The sequence below is a fragment of the Cnephaeus nilssonii genome, assembly GCF_951640355.1.
Source record: "Cnephaeus nilssonii genome assembly, chromosome: 16".
NCBI classification, from domain to species: domain Eukaryota; kingdom Metazoa; phylum Chordata; class Mammalia; order Chiroptera; family Vespertilionidae; genus Cnephaeus; species Cnephaeus nilssonii.
This window is the reverse complement of record NC_137087.1, coordinates 19,693,325-19,720,654: the sequence shown is the minus strand read 5'-3', so window position 1 is coordinate 19,720,654 and position 27,330 is coordinate 19,693,325. Positions and strand designations below refer to the sequence as shown.

Sequence of the window (27,330 nt, the reverse complement as noted above, 5' to 3'; positions counted from 1 at the left end):
TCCATCAGCTCCGTGTGACCTTGGGCAAGTTACTTCATTTCTCCGGGGCCTCAGTTGTCCCACATGGAAAGTGGGGACGAGTGGCTTCGAGGATGACATAGCCCCTAAGGGTCTTCCTGCTCTAAGAATAAAGATTAATTTGTGGCTGTGATTTTCAGCCCTTGATCCTGTTTTCAGGGTCTTATTGCACTTAGAGATTCATAATCTTAAGCCTCCCCACCCGTCCCCCCTCTCCCCCCTCCCCAGGGACTTGAGGTCCAGCCTCCTGCCTGCCCAGCAGACATCAGCTCTCCAGGGCCCTCTCTGCCCACAAGTTTTATCCCTGGAACGGCCTTTCTCTGTGCTTTGCAAGGAGGCTGAGCTCAGCAGGCACCCACCTGGGCAGGAGGCCGAGGAGATAAGGGCAGCTAAGGCCTGGCCACTGACACCTGGCGTGAAATTGAAAAGCACCAGACTCCTGCCTCCACAGCCCGGTGCCCTGAGCGGGAGAAGGCTGGATGGTGAATGAAACCAAAGCACCCGTTTGGCCGCCGGGCTGGGCTCCAAGCTGCCACACTTCAGCTCCCCTTACTCCTCCTCCCAGCAAAAGGGCAGGAAGAGCAGATGCTTCTAAGTTCAGCCTCTTTGAGGATGCCTGCGGCTCTGCACAGGGCGCCTTCCCACTGCGGCTGAAGGGGCTGTCTGGGCCTAGTGGCCCCTGGATTTGGGAGGGCAGGAGAAGTCATTGGAAAAGGCGGTTGGTGAGTGTGTAGACTTTGCCCTGGTGAATCGTGCCCACCCAGAACATCTCAGGACAGCTTGGATACACAGCCTCATGCAATGCTCCTTCAACAGACCCATTCTACAGGCTGGGGCACCAAGGCCCCGGGTGCATGGGAATCAGATGGGGGCCAGGCCTCCGATTCTTGGGACAGGGCTCTCCCTTCTGCAATCCAGCGTGATCCAGAACTTGTCACCCTCCGGGCCTCCTGTCCTGCCATCCAAAGAGCCCTGGAGGAAACGTTGCTATGGTGGGCTTGAGGAGAGGGTGCAGGGACACCCTTCTCTCTCCTTCCCCTCACTTGTCAGAGCATCCAGAGGGTAGGACAGATGTTGGCAGTGACCTCTTTAGGGTGTAGTTCCTGGGAGCAACTGGCCAACTGCATGCTTATTCGGGTCCATACACAGCTGCTGCTGCCCATGCTGGGTGAATACATGCTGGGGGATGTCCTGTAGCAACACCCAGCTCCCCATACATGATCCCGGACATAGCAGTGCAAGCAAACAGGAGGGGAGACCACCATTCCTTCAACCAGTAACCTGACTTTTACCACAAATCCTGGCACCACTTCTGACCACTCTTGCAAGGGAAAATATTCTCTTACCCCATTTGACAGATGGGAAAATAGAGGCCCAGACTGGTACTCTGATTATCCTCGGATCCTATGGGAGTTTAGGGGCCAGGGTGGAACTGAACCCCCCCAGCATCCTATTCTCAGCCACCCCCACCCCATGCTGGAGGAGGGGAGGGCCCCAGGGCTGCTGGGAGCTGTTGCTCCTGAGTAAGTTGGATCTCCCAAAGTTGCTGAGTACAGGAGGGCTGAGGGAAGACCAGCAGATGTGATGCTTGAGCCTCCTAGAGAGCGAGAAAAAGAAAAAAGGGTGAGAAAAGGTAAATGGGAGGCGAGAACAGGAGGCATTTCCTGTTCATACAACCAACTCCTGCTTTAAAGGGCCAGCCTCGCCCTGTGGGTGGGGGTAGGATGAGGAGGCAGGTCTCAGCTTTTAATCAAAGCTACACTAGATGAAGCTTTTATTATTCACCTGGCTTTATTATAGCTATTTTTACGCTAAGGTTAGAAGTTAATTTTCCTGGTTTTTACTGAACTCTGGTCTGCCTGGCCGCTGCAGACCCAGGCAGGGTGGATGAGAGTAGAGGAAAAAAGGGAGGTTGGGGGAGAAATCAAATCGAATAGACTCACCTCATCCAGCAGACCGAGAGTGGACGGAAAACAACTTTAATAACAGAGGAAGGTGTTAGAGGTGGGAGCAGGCTGTTGAAATCAGGCCTAATCAGCCCTAGCAGGGGGCTTCAACCACCCCAGCTCCACCAAGGGGAGGGCCGAGTGGAGAGGCCCAGAAGGATGGGCAATCAGGGTCCTGTGCGCAAGCCTGCCCCACGTCCTGCTCCCACCCCCTCCTGTGTTCTGTCTTTGGGGTAGGAGCGCTGGCAGAGAGGTTAACTGCTTAGTGACCAGATGAAGGAGAGGAATGACATACCCACTCCAGGCCCATGGGCCTGGGTGCAATGCCCCTAGGAAGCATGGCCCTCAACCCCCCACATCCCTCCCGTGTCCCAGCATGAAGTCAGGGTCACCCTTGCCACAGGCAAGCCCATGAGGCAAAGAGCGTTGGCCACCGCTGTCTGGGGGAGGAAGATAGTGCTGCTTTTTCTAACTCTGTACCTTCAAAGGGAGTCATCGCATGTTAAGTTGCCTTCTCGGCCTGCATATCAAATGGTGTTCCACTTTCTTCATAGTTCCAAGTCATTATGTGGCTACATGTAGAGGTTACGGGGTGGCCTACGGCTAGGGTCTGGTATCCATTCATGACTGGTGCACTGTGTGATCTGTGGTCAGCCTGGGGCCGGGGGCTAGGCTACGCCCTCTCGCCACGTCTGTCCCATAAGCTGCTGCAGCAGGAGAGACTCGGGCCACTAAACAAAGCCGTTAGCCCCAAAGCACCAGATGCAATAGCTTGAGGCCACACTTTTCACCCCAGCCTTTCCTGGCGATGGATCGATGGATCGTTTCATCTCTTCCGTTCCCACTGAACAGAGGAAAGAGGGCTGTGGAGAGCAGAGGGAGGACTGAGGAGGCATGGGTGCTCCGAGCCGGCCGGTGAGCTGTATATTCATGCCCAGAAAAAAAACAACCGCCAGCAAGGGAAGGAGGCGTGACAGGGAGGGGGGTGATGGAGCAGCTGTCCCTGACAGAGAGGTCGGCGGCCTGGAGAGAAACCCATTAGGCTGTTCTTATCTACCCTTGTGTTTCATTAGAAGGGCCTTTGAGGCAGTTCACACCTTCCGCTCTCCAGGTGATCATCAGTGAGCACTCATTGCGTCTCCTGGTGGGGGTGGCGGGGGGGGGGGGGGGGGGGGGGGAAGAGGGCAGGCTGCAGCTGGGTGATTTCTGTTTGTGCCACCAACAAGTCCACAGGGGATCTGGTGTTTATTTTCGACAGTCTTTGCACTTTTAGCCTAGTAAGAGTTAGATGCCACACATCGTCTTCCTATTTGTTCATTCATTCATTCACTCATTCATTCATTCAATAAATAGTTCTTGAGGTCCTACTGTGTGTCAGGTACTGTTCCCAGAGCTGGGGACCTGGCTGAACAAAACTGGCAAAGTCCCTGCTGTTGGCAGCTTCCGTCTAGCGGGGAGGTGAGCGAACCAGCACACAAGTCTTTGTTGGTGATAATGGGCTGTGAAGAAAAAGAAAACAGGGAAGTGACAGAGCAGCATTTGTGGCCCGGGAAGGCCCCTGCGGATGCTTGAGCAAAGGCCACCAGGGAGTAAAGCGCACAGTCTCTCAGGGATGCCAGCTCTCCAGACAGAGGCAGTGGGTGTGGGGTGGCCCCCCCTGGAGCCAGAGCTTCTGGGGAGGTGTATGTACCAGAGGGAAGCTCCAGAGCCAAAAGGCAGAGGGATTTGGAGTCCTGAATAAGTGGGGCGTCCAGGCTGGCTGGTCTGAGGACTTCTGGTCCTGCAGCCTCATTTCCCCTCTGACGGCCATGGTGTTCTCAGACACAGGGCAGCGAAATCCTGGTTTTCCACCTTACAGCCCCTCTCACGGCCTATCTCAAAGTCACCTCCTCCTCTTCATCGATGCCCCGGCCCCCTCACAAACGCCCCTTCTCATGTTTATTTCCGCCGATGGCACGTTGCTCCAAAGTGCTTCCACAGCTCCTTACCTGTCGAGCTTGTGGAGACGCAAGTGGGAGAAACGGAGGGATTTGTTTGTGCAGAAAATAGATATCGAGTGGCTGCTATGTGCCAGGCCACCGTTGTGCTGGGGTACTAGAGTGAGCAAGATAATCATGTGACTTGAATGCCCTGTGATAAAGGGAGGGGGCGCTGACAGCCCACAGGGTAGGCACCCTCCCAGGTCCAGGAATTAGGGAAGGCTTCCTGGAGGAGGAGATAACGAAGTCGAGATGGAACATGTGTGGGAATTTGCCAGTGTGACCCGTGCACTGAGGCCACACTTTTCACCCCAGCCTTTCACTAGCTATTTGTCGGATGAATGAGTGACTGAGAAACAATGATCAGGCAGGAGGACAGCATGAGCAGAGATCAGCAGGGACAGATCCAGATGGCATAGAGCTGGGAGCCAGAACTCGGGTTCAGCATCTGCCACCTGTCACTGGTGCCCGCAGACTCCCCAGACGGCGTGCCCCTGTCACTGTGCCTGCACCACCTAGCAGAATCTAGGATGTAGAAGATGCTCAGTCCATGTTTGTTGACTGAACAAAAGGGAGAAACTCTGGAGCTGGCATTTCCCAACCATGTCACCAGATTGGAGAATGAGGAGAGCATCAAGAGGGGGGTGCCCAGACTATCATTCATTCAACAACTATTCAGTACCAGCCACACGTGGGGTCCTAGGGAGCACACGAGCAGAAACTGACATGGCCCCTGCCCTAAAGGGCTTCCAGTCTAGTGGGGGGATAGATGGTTATCAAAAAGCCATATGATTACATAGTGAGATGGGAGCCCCCAGGAAAATCTCAGGGGACTCTGAGAAAATAGAACCAAGGATATGACCCAGAGTAGGGGTCAGAGAAAGTCCTGGAGGAAATGGGACTTGGTTGAGATGTGAAGGCCAAGTGAGCATTAATTGGGGTGAAGATGAGAAAAGAATTCCGGTGGATGGACAGCACGAGGTAGAGAGGATGGAAAGGCTCGGCGGTAGAGAGGCTCCAAGTTCATTGAAGTGAAAAAAGCCAGCGTGCCGAGGTGCCAACAGGAGGAGCTGGTGAAGGGGGCAGCTGGAGAGCTGGGCAGGCCCAGGCCACGCAGGGCCAGGAAGCGGTTCTCTGATACTACCTTAAGGACAGCAGGAAGCCAGTAGGCAGTTCTTGGAGCACAACAGACAGGCAAAGAGCTCATACCAGCTGCTGGGGGGTCCACATTGCAGGGGCCCAGTTAGGAGAGCTGGCGGTGGCAGGGAGAGGGGGGAATAAAGTGTTCCAGGGAAGAAATGGCAAGGACTCTGGTCTCTGGCTTAGCAGCTGTATGCAGAGGGAACGTATTACCATTCACAGAGCCAGGGATGCAGTTTCCAGGGGAGGTTTAGGGTTTGTTCTTGGAGAGTTGAGTCTAAAGCATCTTGGCAACATTCGTGTGGCTATATCAAGGGGGCTTGTTCAGAAGCAGAGGGGCCCCCCTCGGCTGTGGCGGCCAGGGTCAAGAAGGAGCTTACATGTCTGACTCCTGCCGGTAAAAGGAGCCCGAAGAGAGGCCCCGGGGAGTGGGGTCGGTCAGAGGCTGGCCGAGGTGCTGCAGCTGCTTGGAGCCTGTCAGCTGCATGCAGACGGAGTGCATTTCTCGGCACTGGAATAGATTTGGGCTCAGCAGTTGGCTCTAAGTGCTTTTTGCCCTGACGTGGGGAAACGAGCACGGTGGGCAGCGGGAGGTCTGGGCTGGGGAGGGAGCCCCGGGGACAGGAGCCACAGCCTGCTGGGGCCTGCTGCTTGCCTGAATAAATACATGTTTACCCGGCAGCCACTCCCAGGCCTCGCATTACACGCTGTTACCCTGGTGGGGTGGGGTAGGGGACTGTTGCAGGACAGAGAGGGGACAGCATGTGTGTGTGTGTGTGTGTGTGTGTGTGTGTGTGTGTGTGTGTGTGATGGCCTGTTGATTTGTGCTCCAAAGCCCAGTGGCCTCAGAGGACAGGAAGATTTGATAGTCCACATGGATGGACAGCCTGACAGCCTCTTCCACCTTCCTGTCTTCCTTCATTTAGCAGGAGCTTGGGCAGAGGCACCAGGGTTCCCCCAGGTAGGGGTATGAGGAAACAGGGGAAGCAGAATCTGGGACAGGCATTGAGGTGGGCTGGGAAGAGGCCATAGAGAGCCCCTGACTTGGGGAACGACAGGAAAATGCAGTCTCATGTGCACTTGCAGCCTCCTCATAGAACTCTGGGGGCGATGCCCAGCCTGGCAAGGCGGACGCTGTGCACAAGCCGAGACACACAAAGAAGGAAGTAGTATAGTGCCCAGAGAAGTACGTAGCGGTTGTCATTTGATCTTTCGGGGAAGAAGGGGACAACTTTTATATGATAAAGACTTCATTTAAGATCATTGTTGAGCTGCTCCTGATTAGATTGCAAAGCCTGTCCCCAGGAAGAGGCCGCTGCCTGTGCCACATCTGTTGGGTGTAGCCTACGCTCAGGCGAGGCCCTCTGAGAGTTCTCCCTGGGAAACCGGCTCTGAGCCTGGCTAGGCCTCCTCCGTCTTGGCTCGGTAGCAGTGACAGCCTGCCTGCAATCACCATAATTGATAGCTTGTGAGGCAGAGACAGTAAATAATTGTTCCACAAGTTCAAGAGCGAGCATAATTAGTACAGTTAACAATCTTAGGTGATTAATTGGTTCATTCAGTACTAGTGTGAATGGGGGAGAACGTGAGCGGGAGAGGGGGCCGGAGCGCCCCCAGTAGTACGACACTGAGGGCTCCAGCCCACGGCTTGTCAGCCAGGGTCTGGCCTTGAAACAGCATCTGATAGAAGGAGAATTAATTTCTGCGAGCGAGGGCTCCCGGGGCAGGGAGGAGGGCAGGTCATAGGGCAGGGCCAACAGAGTTTGGCCACATTAGCCAAGTCTCAGGGTGGAAATAGCTGGATTTGGCTTCCGTTTGTTTAACAAAGTAGCGAGGGTCAGAAAGCAGTTGTACATGGAGGTAAGACTGGCTGATTCCAGTAGGAGGGGAGGAAGCAAATGATTCATGGAGTCCCGGCTCCCCAGGTGGGAGGGGCCCTGGGAGGTCATTTAACCAGTCTCTTGGCTCCTGAGCTGAACTGCTCTTGAGTATCCCCATCAGAGTAGACTGGATCCCATTTTAAAGTCCTCCAGGGATGATGCCCTAAAACAGGGATAGTAAAAAGCGTCCAAATCACGTGCCAACTTCAGTCCATGAGCACTGGGTTGGGAATCCTGGGCTGAGCCTGGGGAGGAGCTCTGTGATCGCTTAGCGCTGTCTGCCCTGCGTGCAGAAAGGCGGAGAAGCAGCCTCACTCAAGGATCCGCAGATCTAAACCCGCCTGGGTCACCCAGGCCAGCTGCCACATCCCTCCAGTGGGTTTCCTAGGGCCTCCCTTATTGCCCTTTAGAAGCAAAAGTGGTCTTGACCTCAACTTCCGGTAACAGAGAGGGTGTGAGAAACAACAACCAGGGTGATAGCTACAGACCCATCTGTTGGGGTCCCTTTCTTACCTTTGTGAGATTACGGCACGAAGCTCTGGGCTGGAGGGTGGAGATCCAGGCTAGATCTGTCTCCACCAGGAGACTAGCCCACCCTGGGCAGGTGGCACTTCTCCCTGGAAGACCTGGTGTCCTGGGAGTTTGGCGCAGGGCAGAGCTGCATCCCACGCTTGGCCCCTCCTCGCACAAACTGTGGGTAAAGCATGCTCTCTACACCCACTTCCTGCCTTTTACAACGAGACGAAGCCTCCGGGACCAAGGTGGAGAAAATGGAAAAAACTCCTAGCACAGTGCCGGTCACTGGACATCTGAGTTTTTGTCCCCAAGACCTTCTGAGGCTTGGGGTGACCTGGAGACCAGTTCAATGTGGGAAACCTCTCAGAAACAGATGGTCAAGCTCTACCCTAGGGTCTCTATTCCTCTCATTCCTTCCCCCACCACACCATCCTCAGGGACAGACAGTCCACACCGGGAGTGCTGGATTTGGGGGGCCAACCCCAATCACACTCCTGACATGGTGTCACGAAGCCACGGGGAGGGCTCTGGGGAGAGAAGGCGTTCTCTGGGGGCCGAAAGAAAGGGAGGAGACGCAGAGGCAGAAAAGTCTAGAAAAGGGTTCTCCTTCCACTACCACGGAGCCAGTCCCCGCAGCTGACTCCCCAGCCAAAAGGCAGAGACGGAAAACATACACACGTATTTGCAGCTACAGTACAAACGAGCAGCAAACCTAATGATTCGTGATTATTATTTGAAGGGTCCCACTGTTACAGATTTATTTGTCATTTCTTGTAATAACACCGACGGTAATGAATTCATTTGTATTAATGTGAGTGTCACGCGGACTTCCGTTGAAATTCTGCATTAATTAATGTACCATTAAAACAAAGTGTCGCCCAATTAATATCAAGCAGAGGTAAGGCTGCCAGGGTCCTCTTCATCTGGGTTTCATTTGTAATTCATGGTATTAGCACCCTGCTTAATGAAAGTCATTTGCAATTTCTACCCATGGCCTCTCCCACTTCCTGGGGGAAGGCCAGTGTGCCCTAGGAGCTGCCAGCCCTTCACTGGGCACCGTGGCCTGGGAGGAGGAAGAGGGGTGGGGGGGGGGGCTCTGTTTCCTGGTAGAAACCGGTCTCCACATTCCAGGAGGGGCCTGAGGAGACCCGTGGAACTTCCTGACGGGCTGGTCATCAACTCAAACCACCCAGGAGGCCCTTCCTCTGGGTTCTGTTAGGGAAGGGAGGCCGGTCTGTTTCTTGGCCAAGTTTGGTCCTAGCAGATGAGGCCGCGGTGCCCTAGGACAGCCTTGGAGCAGTGTGAGTCTGGGCTTCTGGGTCTCTGTCTGTCTTTGGGGTCAGTCTGGTGTCTCCTCGTGGTCTTTGTGTGCCAGGACTACTGGCTGTCTCTACAGCCAGTGGCGGAGCCTGTGGGCCTTTATATGCCAGGCACAGCAGACAAAAGAATTGGACCTCCCGCCCTATTCCCCCCAGACCCCCTCTGTGGGTTCCCCGCCCCAGAGCCTTGGGAATAGATGCTGCATCAGGGGACAGTTCTCCAGGACAACACAGCAGGGCACCCTCCCTCCCCTGGAGTGTCCCTTGGGTGACTGGATCACCTTGGGCCATCCCCACCCAAGCAGGAGAATGCGAGGCTGCCATTACCTGGTAGTGAGGTTTGTCACAATGCTGACAACTGCTGCCACCATTGCTGATGATCAGACACTAGGCTAGTGTTTCATAATCGTCACTTCACCTAAGACCTACAAACACAGGAGGTTGGTGGTTTTCTCCCCATTTTACAGGTGAGAAAACTGAGGCTCAAAGAGCTTTTGTCTTTGTCCAAGGTCACACCCAAGTGGAAGAGGGGAGCAGGACAAGCATCTTGGATTGTTGCACGGATGTCCTTCTATCCTCTCAAGGGCATTTGAGAGCTGGTGAAACAGAGCCTCAGGGGCACAGGCCTCCAGCTTCCTGGCTCAAGGTTCCCTTTGTTCTTCTCAGAGTGTTCTATAGCTCATCACCCCACTGTGCCCCGCAGTACCAGTTCAGGGCAAGCACCGTGGAGCACTTTAACCTGGGTCCTGTCCACACGAGAGTGATATGTCTCTCAACAGAGAGCAAAGCATTCAAAAGGGAAAGAGGAATGCCTTTATCCGCATATGTTTTGGAACATGCTGCCTCATGTTCTGAAGACAGTGCCAGGCGAAGGGGCTGGCTTTGTAGCAAGAGAGACTTGGAGGAGATTTCAGGAAGGACTTACAGCCATACCCTTTTAGAGCAGGGAGGACTGTGGAGATAATGCCATTCGGCTCCCTCATTTGACAGATGAAGACCTGAAGGGGTGTGTGTGTAACTTGTCCAGGATCACGTGGAGATCACATTGATCCAGGTGCTGTCTTCGAGCCCTGTGCTCCTTGCCACCTCCCACGATGCTGTGTGTTGAGGGAGTCACTTCCCATCCTTAGGACAAAGTGGAGGGAGGTGGGCATCTGCCACCACTGGCCATCTCTCCACTGCCTGGGTCTTGGCTTTCTCATCTATAGAGTAGGGTGCCTGGGGTGAGGAAGTGCTTCTGCCCCCTGGCTGTACGTGGGAATCCCTCTGGGAATTTCAGAAACACGTCGGCCCTGGCATTGGTATTCTCTTGTGCAGCCAGGAAACTTGATTTCTAAAGTCCTCTGTAGCCATGACAATTCCAGTCTCTGTACCTGTTGATGCTAAAACCATTTCCCAAGGCCCTCTGGGCCCAGGAGTTCCTGCAGCTGTCCTCTCTCTGCCTGGGTCCTGGCCCACCCAGCCCCCTCTCTTAGTGCTCACCAGCCCTCAGCTCCCCTGCAGCCAGGTGTGGAGCCTGTCAGTGCTTAAGCCTCCGGGGCTCCCAGTGACAGGTTCCACTTACCACGTCACACCTCCTGAAGGGCCAGCAGCAGTAGCCATGGGGACCGGGCATCTGAAAGGAAAAACCCACACCAGGCCTAACCCACTACTCCTGCCTGCCTAGGCCTCTGCTGCCTCTTCAACACCCTCTAGAATGCACATCCTGGCTGGAGACAGAGGGGCGCACCGGTGGGGTGGATGGAGCCCAGGGGCAGAGGAGGAGAGATGAGCAGAAGTTGCATCGCTTGAGCTGTCGTCTTATTCAGAATCCATTTATTAGTCTCAGTTCCCATAGATGTAAGACCCGCCCTAAGGAGATTTGCATATTCATTTTGTTTAACATGATTCATCATCATGTGGGGGAATGAATTTGGGGGTTGGGAGGTGGAGCCCCATTTATGAGCCATGGAGCTGTGCACAGAGAGCTCACGGCAGCTTTAGATGCTGTATACCCAGTGTGGGCTCCCGTGGGACAGAGATGGGGTACACGCCACACGGAGGGTTCCCCTGCCCAACCCACCCTGGCCTTTTACCCAGCCTTTTATCTCTGCTGAGAGCAGAGCAAGGTCCTCAGCCTTCAGAGGCACCCCTCCCCTCCAGCCCTCCCCACCGGAAGTGGCATTTGCAAAGTACTTTGCAGTTTATAGACGTTTACACCTGCTCCTGGAGGCGACACAATATGACAGAACCTAAGATGTATTATGCCCCAAGCATTTGCCATGTGTTATCTCCTATAAGCATCACAATAACCCCATGAGGCAGGTGTTCTTAGTATGCCCATCTCACTATAAGGAAACTGAGGCTGAGAGCGGCTGTCTAACTTGCCTAACTAAAGTCACACAGCAAATAGGGGTGGAGCGGAGACTCAAACTGCAAATTCCCTCAGGCCTTTGCTCCCCTCAAAGCCTCCCTTCATTGTATCTGTTTTCCTCCCCATAAATAACCACTTGTAATTGCCCATGACTAATTTTCTGTTGGGAAGGTAAGGAGGGGGCATGTGGTCAGCAGTCCCATACCGTGTTGCTCCATGAACATGTTTGGGATGGATGGATGAAAGATACACTAAATGCTACCCACTCGCAGCACCTTCCTGGTGACACCTGACACCTGTCATCTTCTGGCCCTGGAACCTCTGGATGGCCTAAGTCATTCTGTGGCCACCCCCTTACATGTCATTAGTAGGATCTGGCACTTAGCCAGAATGACAGGATCCCGATTTCTCAAGGTCATTTTGGCCATCCCCCTGCCTCCTGGACTGGTCCGCTTTGCTCACTCATCACTGAGAACAGCGTGACATGGTGGTTTAGAGCGTGGGCCTTGGAATCTGGAAAATGAGGAGAGGAAGAAATAGTGTCTGCTTCAGGCTGCCATGAGGATAGTACAAGATCTTGCATGGAAAGTGCTTAAAATGGGGCCTGACACATAGGAGGTCCTCGTGCATGTAAGTTATTACCCCATATCCAGAAGCCCTTTCTTATTTGTACAAAATTCCAGGAGACCCAACGCATCTATTGGTTGCCACTTTCCAGAACCTATCAAGTCTCAAGACCACCCCATGCGTCAGCTGAACCCGGCTTCTGCCTGGACTCAGGTTCTGGATTTAGGGGAAGCTTTTTACGGAGAACCCTTCTATAGGTCACACCATATCTTTTCCTAGTTTTTTCTTTTAGATTATTCTGCCCCTGCAGGAGGTGGCAATTTTTGTTTGAGTTTTTAAAGTGCTTTTCCACCATCAATGCCTTTTATCTCCCCCACGGCTCTGGGTGGAAGGCAGTGCAGCAATTGCTATACATGTTTCCTGGATGGGGAAACGGAAGCACCTGACATTTGCACTGATGCTTGGTAGCAACAGAGAAGGGAGCCACACAGATTGATATTGAAGAGTCAGTATGTGGCCCAGCATTTCAGGACAGTTGTTTCTGGGTTTTTTCCTATCAGGCCAATGTGCATGGTGGGTAATCACCACCGAATGGATCGATCCAGAAGCAGGTCTCCAAGTCCCTTCTGGCGGGTGGAGGAGAAGGGTCCCAGGAGCCAATCAGACTAACCTTTCAAGTAGGGGAAGGGTGGGAGGGTAAGACTGAACAGCTGAGGTCTGGATTCAGGCCTCCACTCTGCTTACTCCTCCCACGAGGGGCCATACGGAGGGCGCGGAACCCAGCCCTGAGGGAGGGGTGGGACTGCCTGATGTTGAAAGCATCATGTCATGGGGACCGGGGCCAGCATGGTCATCAGGGCTGCTCCACCATCACTGCCCTTCCTGCCCCTTCTCTCTGCCTGTGGCCTTCAGCCAGCTGCAGGGCTGGTCTGCCAGCTGTGCACTATCCAGTGGTCCCTCCCTCAGCTCCTGCGAGTGAGCAAGTGAGCAGGTGGAGAGGATGCCTGGAGGAGGGCATGTGCTTGACAGCCCTGGAATGTGGGTGCTAATGGGAGGTGGCACTGAGGGGGCAACCTTGGAACTATCATTCTGCAGGAAGGTCACTGGGCTGGGCTGGGGGTGCTGCAGTTGGGGGTGAGGAAAATTGCCTAGGATCTCCTTAATCCCCAAATAAGAAGGAGCTGGGCCATTTTATACTTGGGTGTCACACTTGGCTTTGAAAATCAAGCTTCCGAGATTGAGAGAGTCCCCAGAGGTAACTTCAGTGAGGCTCCTCCCAGCCCTGCATACCTATCTCATCTGAATAAAGACCAGAGCCGTGTGTGGGTCAGGGAGAGGGTGTCTCAACCCGAGCCTCGACATGTGTGTCTAGAAACCTGGGGGAGCCAACAGACTCTTCTGGGGAGGGAGGGAGTGCCAGTCCCTTATCCTGGCTGATGACACCTGCTCTCCAGGGGAAATAGGAGAGGAGATTCATTGGAGAAGACGGAAGCAGCATGCGCAAAAGCCTAGAGGTGGGCCCACACTCCGGGGGCTGCTACGTAGAACAGTCCAACAGAAACAGAGGGTCTCGGTGGGGCAAAGAGGAATGATGAGTTTGGAGAGGAAGGCTTTGATCAGACTGCGCTGATGTTTAAGGTCCAGGAGACTGCCTTGGAGGTCAAAGAGGAGCCAGTGATAGTGTTTGAGGAGAAAAATAAGATGGGAGATCAGTGCTTTAGGGCAGTGACTTTCCAGGGTCAATTGCAGGGTCAAGGCTTAAAGAGGGAGGCCACTTCAGTTGTCCAGCTGTAGCGATGCATTTTTTTTTCAATTTTTATCAAAGTCATATATGCATGAGTTTAAAAGTAAAAAAGTAAAGCTAGGCTTATAATAAAAACAGCAGTGCCCTGCCTCATTCTTTCCCACTCCTGATTCCCACCAAGACGAACTTGTTAATTTCTGATAGTTACCTTTTTATTTCCAAATTACACACTTACACATTTTTCATTGTTGGACATTATCTATTGACTTGCAGCTATGAAGAATGGGAATTACACTTTAACACCAACCTCTACCTCATCTTTGCTACACACACACACCTTTCTTAGTGTGCTTCACCCATTCTCTCAACATAATTACATCCTTCCTTTTAGCTCAAACAGCATTTAGTGTATGTATCTTTATGATTATGTAAATATTCACCGCTGAGCCACATAGTATACTGTAATTATATTTCCTTTTTTTGTTGTTTTCTCTAGAATCAATAATTCTCTTTTGTTTGTTTGCTTAGTGTTCTATGAACCTACTATCACTCATCCCCAAATATTCTCATGTAATTAAATACCTCCTCTCGGTATATTAAAAGTACATTGATTTTTAAATTCAGTTTGTATTTTTCTTGGCAACATTTGCCCTGGAGTATCCACCCTTCTGCTCCAATCCAAATGGGCTGTGCTCTGGCTTGCGTGCTGTTCTGGAGGCTGAATGGCTAAAGAAGCCTGATGTGGGTGATCATAGGGGAAAGGGGAAATCACCCTGACAGTTTCTTTGTCTCCTATGTTAGGTCCCCTGTTCATGGGTCCCACGTTTTCCTCTTTCTTAGTTTACACCCTCATTTTGATGGAATACACCCTTCAGTAATTTCCTGAAAAAAGATTAATGGAAACATTTTTTTTTTACTTTTTTTTAAAATGTGTTTATTCTACACTGGTTTTTTTGGTGATAGTTTGGCTGGGTATAGAATTCTAAAATGAAAATAGTTTTCCTCATAATGTGAATTTTTCTATTGTTTGATAGTCTATAATGTAACAGTTAAGAACTTTGATGCCATTTTGATTCCTGATCCTTTGAACATAGTCTTTTGTTTTCTCTCTGAAAGTCTTTGGAATTAAAAAAAGAAATACTTAGTGCTTTGACACTTCATAGTTTCGCTCTGTGGGTCTCTCTTCTGAATAAATAGTGGTCTTTTTTGACCTGGAAATGTCCTTCAGATCTGGGAGAGTTCCTTCCCTTACTTCTTGGCTAATTTCCTTCCCTTCATTTGCTCTGTTTCCTTTCTATGGAATCTCTATTAGTTGGGCATTGGGTTTTTTTGAACTGGTTCTCTAATTTTCTTACTTTCCCCCCTCATTTTCCATCTCTTTGAGATTTGTTCTACTTTATGGAGAAATTTATTTATCTTCCAACTCTTCTGTTGAGTTTTTCATCTCTAATAGCCCCCTTTTTTTTTTCTCTTGGAATGTTCTTATTTCAAAGATACTATGTCTTATCTCTCTAAGGATGTTAAGGATACTTATTATTGTTATTCCTTTTTACTATCTCCCCACTACCACCACTGTCTTTCATTTTGAGAGGTTCTTCTCAAATGATTCATGACCTTTAGTTGTCTGTTCATATTAAAAATGGGCCCACATTTGGCTGCCTGGAAGCTCGCTGTGTGTGTTAGGGCAGGGTAGGGTGGGAGGTTGCTTGTTAACCAGTGGGCTTCATTGTGGGACGATTAGGTGAAGAATTGGCTCTTTCTTTGTGGGAGTTCCAGCATGCTAATACTTGTGTTCTCTTTTGGGCCAGTTTTCCTATCTCCTCTTTTCATGAGACTGTTTTAAAGAGGACTGATCATGGCTAGGAGGAAAAGGAAGATGTAGATTTTCACATAATCTCCTGTTTTCTGTGCCTTGTCCAGCTTCCAGTCTGAGTCCAGAGTCTGATTAACTCATCCCCTCCAGAAAGTAAACTTCCTGTCTCCTGTAGGAGTTGGGGAAGGCATCTGGGAATCTAACATTCTTAAAGATCTGCAGCCAGTCTTCATTTTTCAGTGTCACCTGGTGTCTCCAGTTCCTGAGCTTTTCTGGGGTGTTGAGACCCCAGCCTATTGGCTTTCCCCTCTCTCCTAAGAGTTTTCAGTTCCATCTGTTTCGTTGCCAGGATTTTGTTGACATTTCTCATCTGCTGTCATCTTTTCTCCTGTTCTTTTTGCCCTAGTGGATTTTTGCGTTTTTAATTCCCATATTGTCATTTGGTGTCATTTGGTGAGGGGCTGGGACAAAAACAGTAGTAAATGGATGTGCTCAATCTGCCATGTTTAACAGGAAGTCCTGATTCTGTAGAAACATTCATTGAATGCCCTCTATGTGCAAGTGGCAGTGTTAGGACTATAGAGGTGGCCAAGGTAAATGACAAAGAGAAAGGGAATGACTTGGGGAATGTTGAAGGAAAAATGGACAGGCCCTGTGGCGGATGAAGAGTGGGAGGCAAGAGAGAGGGCAAGTGTGAGATCGCTCCAGCAGGTGAGAGCACTGGCAGCCATAGTCATCGGGAAGTCCTGGGGGCATTAGGTAAGCACTTTGATGAATGTCTTCCTGGGTTCAGAGGGGCAGTACACAGCTGGAAGCTGAAGAGGAGGAGGGACTGGATTGGGAGAGTGCTGAGCTGGCTCCAAGGAGATGTGGAACAGCTGGGGAGGTGCTCCAGCCCAGTCAGGGTGTGTGGGCCCAGGAGCTGGCACCTCCACCTGGCGACCTGCCTCGGCTCTCAGAGCAGACCCAGCACCACTTAGAGCCCAGCACACATCAGCTGAGAGAGAGCAGACTCTGGTCGAAAGAAGGAATGTTGTGATATCTCTTCCTGGCTCCTCCACAGAGAGAGGTTGGAGCACGTGTGTGTACATGAGGGTTTGTGCACACACGGCTGTGCCCTCTCCCCAGCAGAATGGGGCCACCTGAGACATCCATGGAGGCGCCATGGGTACCTGCCTCTGCTGGTTCTCTTTTCCGCACTGTTTCTCTCTTTGGACCCTCTTCTCAGCTGGTGCCCACATACACCTTATCGCCTAGTTAAGAAAAAATACCGCCCACATCTTCGTGGACTCCATTTCTCCTCCCCTGTGAGCCAGAATGTTCCAGAACTTCTAAAACTTCCCGTGTGGAGGTGACACGCTCCCCCGGCCCCTCAGGGGGCCCCACCTCCAGAGTCTCCAGAGAGGAGGTGCCTGCTTTGGCACTCAGCGAAACCAAAGGTATCCCCCGTTTGCCCCAGGCTCCCCCTTGTCAGAAGGGCCTTTACCTCTGACTTTAATTCTTCTTGTCACAGTGGGAGCGGATTTCCTGATCCCCAGGGGAAATGCGCAAATTCTGAGCTACCCTCTTCCTTCTGAAATTTTTTGGGAGCCAAAGCTCCCCGTAATCCCTTTCTTCTCTAATCCAGGCAACCTGTAGCCCCCAGCCTTCCACAGAGGGAAGGGAATGGACCAACCCCACTTGAACAGGGACCCTGAGCCCACACTCCACCCTCATCTCTGGGGTCCCCAGAGGTGGGCTGAATTTGAATCCTGATTCCAGCACCAATAAGCTGTGTGACTTTGGACAAGTTGCTTCATTTCTCTGAGCTTCCATTTCCCCTAACTGGAAAAATGAGGTCATGAGATAAGATGTATAAAAATGCTGACCTTGGAGGGTTGATCCCCTCCCCTCCCCCACCTCAGAGCCCAGCAGCCCAGCCTCTGGGCAGCAAGGATAGGTTCCAGGAGGGTCTGTTCGTAGCTCGGGTCCACGGAGGCACCCGCGCCCTGTCAGAACTCTGTCAGGAATCTATTACGAATGCATTCTATAACAGGCTTTATAATAAGATATTAAAGACTGGCGGCATCTAGCAGCATTTCATAAATATTAATATTGCCTTTAGAGATGGCACCTACAGTGGAGATGGTGGGACTGTTGCTGAGGTTTGGTCAAAAGTACAGAATACATCTAGTGGGGGGGGGGGGGGGGGAGGGGTGGTTATACCGAGAAGATGAGAGGGTATAGCTGCATTTTTTCCCTCCTCTCTTCCTTTCTTTTTCTGAGTCAGTTTTACACTTCTTTTCCTTTGTTCAACTTTGCCTCTGTAATTTCCTTATTTCCCTTTAAGTTAGTCACTTTCTCCTCAACTTCCCTCCTTTCTCTTTTCGCCTACAAACTCTCTCCCCTTCATTACCACTTCCCCTTTGGCCCCCAGTTCTGCCCCTCTCACCCTGTTGCCATCCCTTCTTCCTCCCCCTCCTCTCCCCTTCTGCTTTCTACACTCTCTCCTTACACTCTCTCCATCTCTGTTTTCTCCACCCTCCCTCTTTGCCTCTCTCTCTCTGTCTGGCCCTCTCTCTCTCTCAGTGCACTTGCAGTCCCCCCCACCCCCCCGCCACACACACACACACACACACACACACACACACACACACACACACACACGTGTTCCAGTCAGCACCCAAGCCACTTCTGTAGAAGCCTGCATGTAATGTACCTCACACTGCATGTGAGAAGTGAGCTATTTATCATTATTATTAACGAACAAGATCCCTTGCACGGCAGAACTTTCCCAGAGTCTATTCCCTTGTCACCCCAGGAGTAGCGAAAAGATTTATTTGTCTGTGAATTGCACGGGGTGGCCCATTTACAACAGGTCCATCAGAAGTGACATGGAGCTTAAATGGGACCTGGAAGAGGCAGGGGCCTGCCCTGTCTGCCACCCGCCTGCAGCGGGCCCCTTGCTGAGGGGGACAGCTGAGCAGGTGCAAGGGTTTTGCAGGGGATCATGCCTAAACACACGCCCTGGCTCCCAGGAGGCATGAGCAGTGCATTTTGGGAGATTTCCACTGAAGTGGCCCAGAAGCCTGGAGGGACTGGGCGGGTGCCATGGGGAAGGAGCACAGGAAGCAGCTGGGGCGGAGCCGTGGGCCGGGCCGAGGGGCCTGCCTCAGAAGCAGGAGTGATCACCCCTATGGGGCCTGTTCCCCAAAGCCCAGCTGCTCCATTTCCACAAGAAGGTGGGCCCAGCAGCAGTTTCCATAATGAACACACAGAGAGAAGTTGTCCTAGGATGGGGCAGCCCTACCCCCAGCTGAAATGTGCCTTTGGCCCCGCCTCCGTGGCCCAGGCCCACCCTAGTGATGGTCCTGTAGACCCTGAACCTCAAGCCCAGACACCATAGAGGCACTTTCTCCCCGGTCTCCTGGTCTCCAGGTGGGCAGAGCTTGGCTCTCTGGGGCATCTCTTCTCCAGGCCTGTCAGCTGATTGTGCCAAGCCCATGATCAAGCTGTCCCCTGCCTGTTGTGGAGCGGATGCGAGTGAATGACCACTGGAGCCCAGACCAAATTAGATTTTCCTTCTTTACTCCAAGGCCCCAGAAGATCTCAACCTTCACCACTTCTGATATCTCCAAACATTCTCTGTCCCCCAGCCTAGGGCTTCTCTATCTCAGCAGGCTGAGAGTGAATTCTACCGCCTCTACCCTTTCTACACCTGCTCCAGAGAAATTTCAACCCAACAAGTTCCCTCTTGCTTCTCTGGATTGGCAGCCTTCACAAATTAACCCTAGAATTCCAAAACTTCAATTTAATACAGCAAATTCACAAATCAGAGCAAACTGAAACCCTTACCTATACAAACATAGACAGAAATTTTTATTAGCTAAGTGGGCTGATTCCCTCTCTGACGGAGAACAAAAGACTCTGAGAAAAAGGTGTCTCAGCAGCTGCTAAAGACTTTTGCATTCCGTCAAAGCAGGTCCGCCCTATCTTTAAACAAATTAAACAACAGAAAGAGATAACAAATACTCTCACACTTACATTTATACACCAGACAGTCTGAGTTTTTGACCTAGGGAAGGTGATCAAGCTCCCCCTTCCACTCACTGGGATATGGGAAAGTTGGCCATTCCCGCTCACAAAATTTCTGTAAATCAAAATCATTAACGGAAGCTCCGTAATTCGCTCGCCGCTTGAATTCCTGAAAATTTTTCAAAAAACATTGCAGGGGCGTACAGACAGAACATGAAGCAGACTGACCCATTCTAATGATAAAGACAGGCCACAATAACACAGAATAACAAAGACAAAGACAACCAACAGGATCGCCGGGCACCGTCGTGCACCGGGATCTGGTCTCGGAAGTAGCGCTGCGTCCAGCCTTCCAGAGACCCCAGATGGGCGCCCACAGAACAGAACCAGAAACAAGTTTCTTACCGGTAAGAACCAGATCCAGGTGGCTCCGATCAGAGTCAATCAGGAAATTTAGCAGGCGGGGTTTCCGACCTCTACCAGTCCCGGGGCTGAGGAACGTCTCTCAGAGATCTCCCCCTGGGTTGGAGAGTCCGGGGACCCCGGTGGGCTCCGGTCACAGGACCAGTCAAAGGCTGGTTATCTCGCTGGGGCATCTCCAAATGTTGTGGAGCGGATGCGAGTGAATGACCACTGGAGCCCAGACCAAATTAAAATTTAGGGAGCCTTTATTAGCCGGGCGGCCCAGCGACCCGGCAACTGCTCTGCCATTCTCCACGCAGGGACACCAGAGAGCAGCAGCGACCCTTTGTGTAGGACCGCTTTTAAGCACATTAACCACATCCGGTTTTTGCAGAACAAGTAACCCAAGACAAAACAGTTTTTCCCAAGCAACGTCAGAGTCATGCCAATGACGACCATGTTATTCACAGGGTCATCCTGTTCTTCAGAAAGCTGACAGTGTTCTGTGACATAAGGCCTCCGTGCTGGGAAGGGGCCATGAGACCATATCTCAAGGCCTGGCCTAGTGTCAGCACTGGCAATTCTATCTGGGGCATAGTCCATGGCCTCAGTAGTGCTAAAAAATTCCCACTCTTCAACACTGCCCACCCCTGCCACCCCACAGGTCATTGTCATTGCAGGGACCTGAGTGAATTTGCATGTTAAAAGAGACAATTAAAAGGAAGAAGGAGCCAGCATTCACTCACCCAGGCTGCTTTCTTCTTCCCCCATTATTACCTCCTGTGCCCTCCACAGTCTAGGCTCTGTGGCCAGAGCTTTGCTTTCTGTGGCCCAGCCTTGGGCGTGAAAGGGAGGAAGTCCCAGCAGGTGAGGATAAGGGAGAGCCTGGGGCAGAGCTGCAGGAATGCGGACGCCTTGCCCGGGGCTGGATGCATTCTGGGGGCCTGGGGAGAGTAAGGGGCGGAGACCTATGGAAGTCAGTGTGGGCAAAGCGGGTACCCACACAGGAAGGACAGAATAGATCGGGTCTCAGCACCACAGCCAGGGCCTATGAAGACCAGGCAGGGGGCGCCCAGAGCCCCTCATCTCTGTCTCTCTCCCTCACTGTGCTCCATTCTTTCCAAGATGGGCTTCCTCTGCTTGCCCATGGCTTCCTGCCACCTGCAACCTGTGGCCTCTGCGTGCCTTCAGCCTGTCACGGTGCCCACACCAGCCCTCACCAGATAGCAAGCATCTTCTTTTCCAGGTCCCCCCAGAAAGTAGATTTCACTTCCAGCACCCCATCTGACTGGGCTGTTAGAGTCAGGTGGTCACCCCTGGACCAAGCCGATGTGGCCTGGGTCTGAAGTCACTTGGTATAAACATGGCTGCCTAGGTCCCTCCCCTCCAGCAGAGAGAGCTGTGGGTGTAAAGAGCATCTTTACGTGGAAGGAGGGTGAGTGGGAGGCAGTGGTTGGCGTCTCTGGAGGAGGTGACAACAACACTACATATGAGTCAAAGCCCTGATTTCCAGGCACAGGTCTGCTGTTACCCACCTGTGAGACTCAGTGCAAGGCACATCCCCTCACTTTTCCCATCTGTAAAATGGGAGGCTGGCCAGGATAATCCCCAAGATTCCTTCCAGCTCTCACATTCAAGCCTTCCCTGAGAGGGGCCTGGTCAGGCCGGGCCTCTGTGTTCAGGAGCTTCCTTGGCCTCCAGGTGCCCCGCCCACCCCTGCCTCAGATCCCACCCCTCCTCCCACAGGCTCTCCAAACCCACGTTAGAGGGTCTCCAGAAGATCTCCCACCCTGACCCTGTCTGCAGCAACCGTGAAGCAGTCAACAGAAATGTTCTCTTTCTGAATTTCAAAATGCCTATTTGTCTAAGTTCATGAGGAAGAGATTGACTGTTTACAGTTTCTAATACCCCCTTAAATAGGGCTCATCGCAGGCTGCCTGTGATGGTATTTTATTACCATAATAATAATTACAATGACCATTTGTGGAGTATTGCTCAATATTGTTGTGAACCTGGCTCAGCAAGCTTCCCTCCCCCTTTTTCTCATGTAATCTTTCTCTCAAGCCTACAGTACGGTAGGTACTGTTATCAGCTCTATTTTTACATGTTCCTTTACGTGAGGATACTGAGGCCAAATGAGTAACTTTAACAGCTTACACTGAGTGGCCAGATTATTATGATCTCTGAACACATAATAATCTGGCCACTCAATATATATATAGCCCCAGTGCATGAATTCGTGCATGGGTGGGGTCTGGCCAGCCTGGCCAGGGGGAGGGGACATGAGCGTTGGCCGGCCTGCCTGCTGGTCGAACTCCTGGTCGAGGGAACAATTTGCATATTAGCGTTTTATTATATAGGATATACACTGAGTGGCCAGATTATTATGCGTTCAGAGATCATAATAATCTGGCCACTCAGTGTACGTCTGAGGGCTCCAGCAAGTAAGTGGAAAGGCTGGGACTCAGACTTGGAGTCCACGCTCTGAGCCACCAAGTTTCACTGCCTGCGGGGTACCTGGAACCCCGGACACACCTGGCGCCACCGAGGAAATGTGCTTGCGTGGGCCTGTGAGCACATCTGCACATGGCCAGGGAGCAGCAGCTGGGTGCTCGGAGGGGCCCGCGGCGCACCTGCTGATGGATGACTGTCCCCTCACACCTCATTTCCCTAGCAGAGCATGGCGCCCGGGACCTGAAATGCAGGAAGTCAGCATTCTCTTCTCTCCAGTGGCTCGTCCCTTCTAAGAACACGGATGGCTCTTTGCCAGGCCTATTTAAAACCTTCTCTAAGTTATGCAGGAATTAAATGGGTTCCACTGCAGGGCATGAGACATAAAAGCCAAGAAGGTCAGACACAGGACCATCCCTTCTTTTTCTCCTCTGTCTTCTTGGCTCTTGCTCTTAAATCTCCTGATCCGATCCCACAGACCCTGCGAAGAGACCACGCCGGCCGGCCGGCCAGGTGAAATGTCCTCTCCTCCCCGAGGCAGCAGGCTGGACAGCTGACATTCTCTCTCGAGTGGGAGCCGTCCCTCTCCTCTGGGCGGTGGCTCTGTGTGGGGGGCGTGTCAGAAGTGTCCCATCAGGGTCCCCCAGGGAAGAGTTCATTCCAAATAGTTCCAATAAAGGCATTTCAGTGAAGAGACTGCAGCTGGGGGCTCAGGGGAAGAGCGGATGTGGCTAAGGGCCACTAAGAGATGCTAAGGTACCAGAGACTTAGCTGCAGAGGGAAGCTCTTACTAACCCTGGGGCCGAATGGGGGAGGGAAGGGCAGAGTGCTGCCAGAGGCCACCAACAGCTGGGGCCAGGAAGGGGGGGCTGCGGGGCTGGAGCTGGGGGGAGTGGGGAAGTAACACCCCAAACTGTTTCTCTTCTTGGCACCTCCCCAAACTCTGAGCTCCTACCAGCACCCCTCCCCCCGCATTGGCAGAAGCTAGCCAGCAAGGGAGCCTGGAGATGCAGTTAGGTCACTGTGGCGTGGGCAAATGGAGCGGGAGGGGGAGGCAGAAGAGGGTACTCAGTGGGTCTGGGGGGTGCAGACAAGGAATGCTCAGCGCAGTATCATTAAAATTCATAGTGCTGGACACCTCCCTGCCCTACCCTTGAAGGTGCTCTTGTCCGCAGTCCTCTAGATGGTGTTCAGGCAATAAGACCACAACTGCCATCTTCGAAGCGCTTATTATATGCTGGGAAGTCTACACTCATGACTTCCTGTACTCTTCATACTAACCCTATGGGATATTACTAACCTCAGTGTACAGAGAGGGGACTGGGGGTCAGAGACATGAAGAAACTAGCCCAGAGACACTCGGCAGGGCTCGGGTTCCAACCGAAGTCTGTCCATCCCTGAAATCCCAGCACTTGTCCGCTCTGCCTCCTTGCACACTCGATTCTATTTTTGAGGGAAGGAGCGCATCTGTTTTCCAAGCCACGGAGCTGGGTAGGGCAGACCTAGCAAAGAGAAAGCAGGTTCAGACACCCAGGCGTGTGAGGGAGCCTGCTGGGTTTGAGAAGTACAAACTCTACCTGCCAGGAACTATTAAACTGATAAGATGCTACACATGATCTTAGCGAAAAGGGCGAGAAGCCATTCCTGCCAGGAAATAAAGTGTGAAGGAGGCAGGTCCAGACCGCGAGGGCCTGCATTCTGCGCACCGGGCGCTGGGGAGTCCTGGGTGTTGTGAGGAGAGGGCCTCCCTGGCTGCCTCTGTCCTCAGTGCTGGGGGGGAAGGACCGGTGCTGAGCCTGGCCATGGAGCCTGACTCTTGCCTGGTGATGGAAAGGATCGTCGGTTAGAAACAGTGGCCACGCCATGGCTTTCCCCCCGGGGCCCTTTCCAGCCTGACTAGAGACCGTATTAAGGACACCCTTGTCTCAAGCAGGTGGTCCTGGGAAGGGCTGTTCGCATGGCCAAGCCTGGTCCCCAAAGAAAGAAGCTGCTCACAGCAGTGACGCAGGGCCCAGGTCACGGCCGGCCGCACGGAGAGGGGCCGGATGTGGATGCTCTTCTTGAAAAGAGCCTGCCGGTGTCGGAAGGGACCCAGTCGCTGTCGCAGTGTGAACAGAGCGCAGAGGACCAGAAGCATGGTGTCCACCCTCGGGGAGCTTACTTACAGCCAGTCCCACCCTCCTGTCTGGGAGGCGCCACCGCGCTGGCAGTGACCTGGGCACCACACGGAAGCCTCAGGGAAGGAACTGCCAGCAGTATTTTAGAGAAGTGTTTCGTTTCGGGCTTGAGATCACGGGCGAGACCTGGACGCAAGGCCTCCCACTGCCCAGCTCTTCTGCCCCGGGCAAATGACCTAACCTCTCCAGACCTCAGCTTCTTTTCAAAAACAGGATAGTGGCTACCGCCTCGAAAGCCACTTGTCCGCAGAGCTGACAGGTGCAGTCCCCAGCACGGAGCCTGGTCTATGCAATCATTGAGCGGGAGCAGAGACTTTTCCCTTTTTGTCTCTGTGAAGGGCCTCATTAGGCTGCCTGTCCTCGGATGTGTCCAGAGCTCACTAAATTATGAATAAATTAACTCACCCAACAGTTAGCAGGCACGGCTTACCAGCCACGCCTTGTGGCGGGCACTGCAGTGATGAAAGCCGACAGTTGGTGCAAACAGATACTCATAACATCACGTGCTCAGTGCTGTCCTAGAGGCTCCTTCGCGTATTCTAAGGGATATTGACTGAACATCTGACGCATGCCCGGCACTGTGCTAGGCAAGGCAATGCCCCGTGGCTTTCGTAGAGCACATGGGCTCTGAGGGAAAACAGACACTCACTGTGAATGATAGAAGTGTGGGGGCGGAGAATCCCAGGGTGCTGTGGGACCCTGAGTATAAACAGTGGCCCGGGTGGGACCGAGTGGGGCTGCCCTGCCTTAGGGGTCTGGAAAGTCTCCGAGAGGAAGTTGCATTTAACCAGAAACCCCAAGTCAGAGAGGGGCAGGCGTCTCCACACTCTGAATGGCAGAGGGAGCCACAGAAGGCTCCCAGGACGTGGGGACTCCCAGGACGTGGTGACATTTGAGCAGGCCTGTGGGCCCCTCTGATGGCAGGCTGCCACGGCCCAGGGGTGGCAGGTGTGTGCCCCACCCCAGGGCAAGCCGGGTAACCTCTGTGGTGCCAGGCAAAGCCCCCAGGGCCCCGCCACGTGCCCGTAGCACACACCTCCCCACCCCCTGCCCTTGAAACCTCCCGACACGCGGGCTCTGAACCCGAGGCCTGGGCAGCCGGGGTGCACTCAACAGAGGAAGCGAAACTGGCCAGAAGCAGGGGTTGGGGACCGCAAGGCTCTCATCCAGAACTCCAGGATGAGCAGATCGTCTTTGGAACTGGCGCTGTTACAGCCACCAGGAGGCTATCAAAAAAAGGGGGAAAAAGAGATACTGCATTTTAAATGCCTCTGAACCCTCCTAGAATAAAAACGACAAGGCGCGGGTCTGGTGGCTGGAGGGCCGTGGCTAATGGGCTTTGGGGGAATATTCTCCGATGGAGGCAGCTGCTCCGAGCTCCACTCACCCTTTTGTTTGCTTTGCTTTCCCCCCAGGACACACCCGTGGGGACGCCCATCTTCATCGTGAACGCCACAGACCCCGACCTGGGTGCCGGGGGCAGCGTCCTCTACTCCTTCCAGCCCCCCTCCCCGTTCTTCGCCATCGACAGTGCCCGCGGCATCGTCACGGTGATCCAGGAGCTGGACTACGAGACCACGCAGGCCTACCAGCTCACCGTCAACGCCACGGTGAGTGGCCGTGCCGGGGCCCCACAACCAGACATGGCCTCTCCCCAGCCGTGAAGGGGGTGACAGAGCATCATCCTAGAGCCCTGCTGCTCCAGGCTCTGGAATAGTGATGTTGGTGATGGTTATCGTCATGGCAGCGTATGTTGCTGAGGGTCCATGCTGTGTCCCTTGTACTGTGCTGAGCACTCAATGGATTGTCTTCACTAAACCTCACAAGAGCCCTGTGTCGTAAGCATTATAAAGATACCCAGTTTACAGATGAGGAAACTGAGGCACCGAAGCCATTCAGTGGCTTGTCCGCAGTCAGCCGGCAGCGGGGCTCCAGCATCTGCACTGGTAATCCCACAGGGCATTCATGGTGCAGGGTGACCTCTCACTCTGTGGGACACAGGGCAGAGGTGTGACCCCAGCTGTGTCCCGACACCTGTGTCCCAACACACCGGAGACAGAGGGGTCCTGGCCACTTCACTAGAGTGATGACACTCACACAGTCGGGAGCACCCATCTGTGCCAGGCACCATGCTGGGCCCTGGGAGTTCCAGGATGAGTTCGTCAGGAGAGGGGGGCGGGAGAGAAATAATTGTCCCACTTTGTGGCTCACGCTGTTGAGACTCACAGCCGAGGAGTAGTGAAGGAATGAGAACCCCAAACCAGGTTGTCTGACGCCCAGTCCAGTGCCCACGACCAAGAGTGTCGGAGTCTCCAAAACATCACGGTCATTTTCCTTTGTCGCCAGCTGTTTGCCAGGGCCTTGGGGACAGGCATGCTATCCCCTAAATAGTCCTACCCTCCACTCTCCTCTTTCCCGCCCCCGGCTACCGCCTCCCGGGACAGCTGGAGCCTTCAGCTGGTAGCAAGGAGAGCAGATTTTTTTACAAAACTCAGGCCAAGAGTGAAACAAATTACTGGGTCCCTCTTGACCCTCCAGGGCCCATTTGCCTGACACACAGCATCTAGCCCCTGGATCTATGTCGCTGCTGGGGGGGAGGGGAGGGCGCTGTCAGTAGCACGGAGGGGCTCCACTTGGCCGGTCACAGAGCCCAGATCTCTGGAAAGACCCACTGGATGGAGGGAGGGCCTGATTTTGAAAGCTGAGGTTCCCCGAGGCTTGGTCAAGATGCAGCGGCCCCTGGAGAGGCCACTGTAGACAGCACCCTCGTCCTTTCCTTCTCCCCGGTTAAGTGTTAGCTGCCAGGGAGGAGGTGTGTGCCGATATTTGCAAAGCTGACTTACGGGGTTGGGGCACTAGCAAGGCCAAAAGCCGCTTTTTGCACCGACCTGTACCCTTCTGCACTCCCTTGCACCCACACATGGGTGGTCCCCTCCTGCCACTCCCCATGTGTCCACCCCTGGGCCCAGAAACACACAGATGCTTGCTCTCTTCTCACTATGAGCCTGTCC

The 27,330-nt window shown here is 53.1% G+C and overlaps 1 protein-coding gene across 1 annotated transcript in view; it reads left to right on the top strand.

Annotated features, from left to right (window-relative positions):
- The window catches only part of LOC307112525 (cadherin-23-like), a gene marked incomplete at both ends in the record, with an annotated part of 282,465 nt that overhangs the window by 100,016 nt on the left and 155,119 nt on the right, over positions 1-27,330 (top strand). The window contains one exon of the mRNA XM_079793252.1: positions 25,735-25,929. Within this exon, the coding sequence (XP_079649378.1) occupies positions 25,735-25,929 (195 nt within the window). The remainder of the gene's footprint in view (positions 1-25,734; positions 25,930-27,330) is intronic.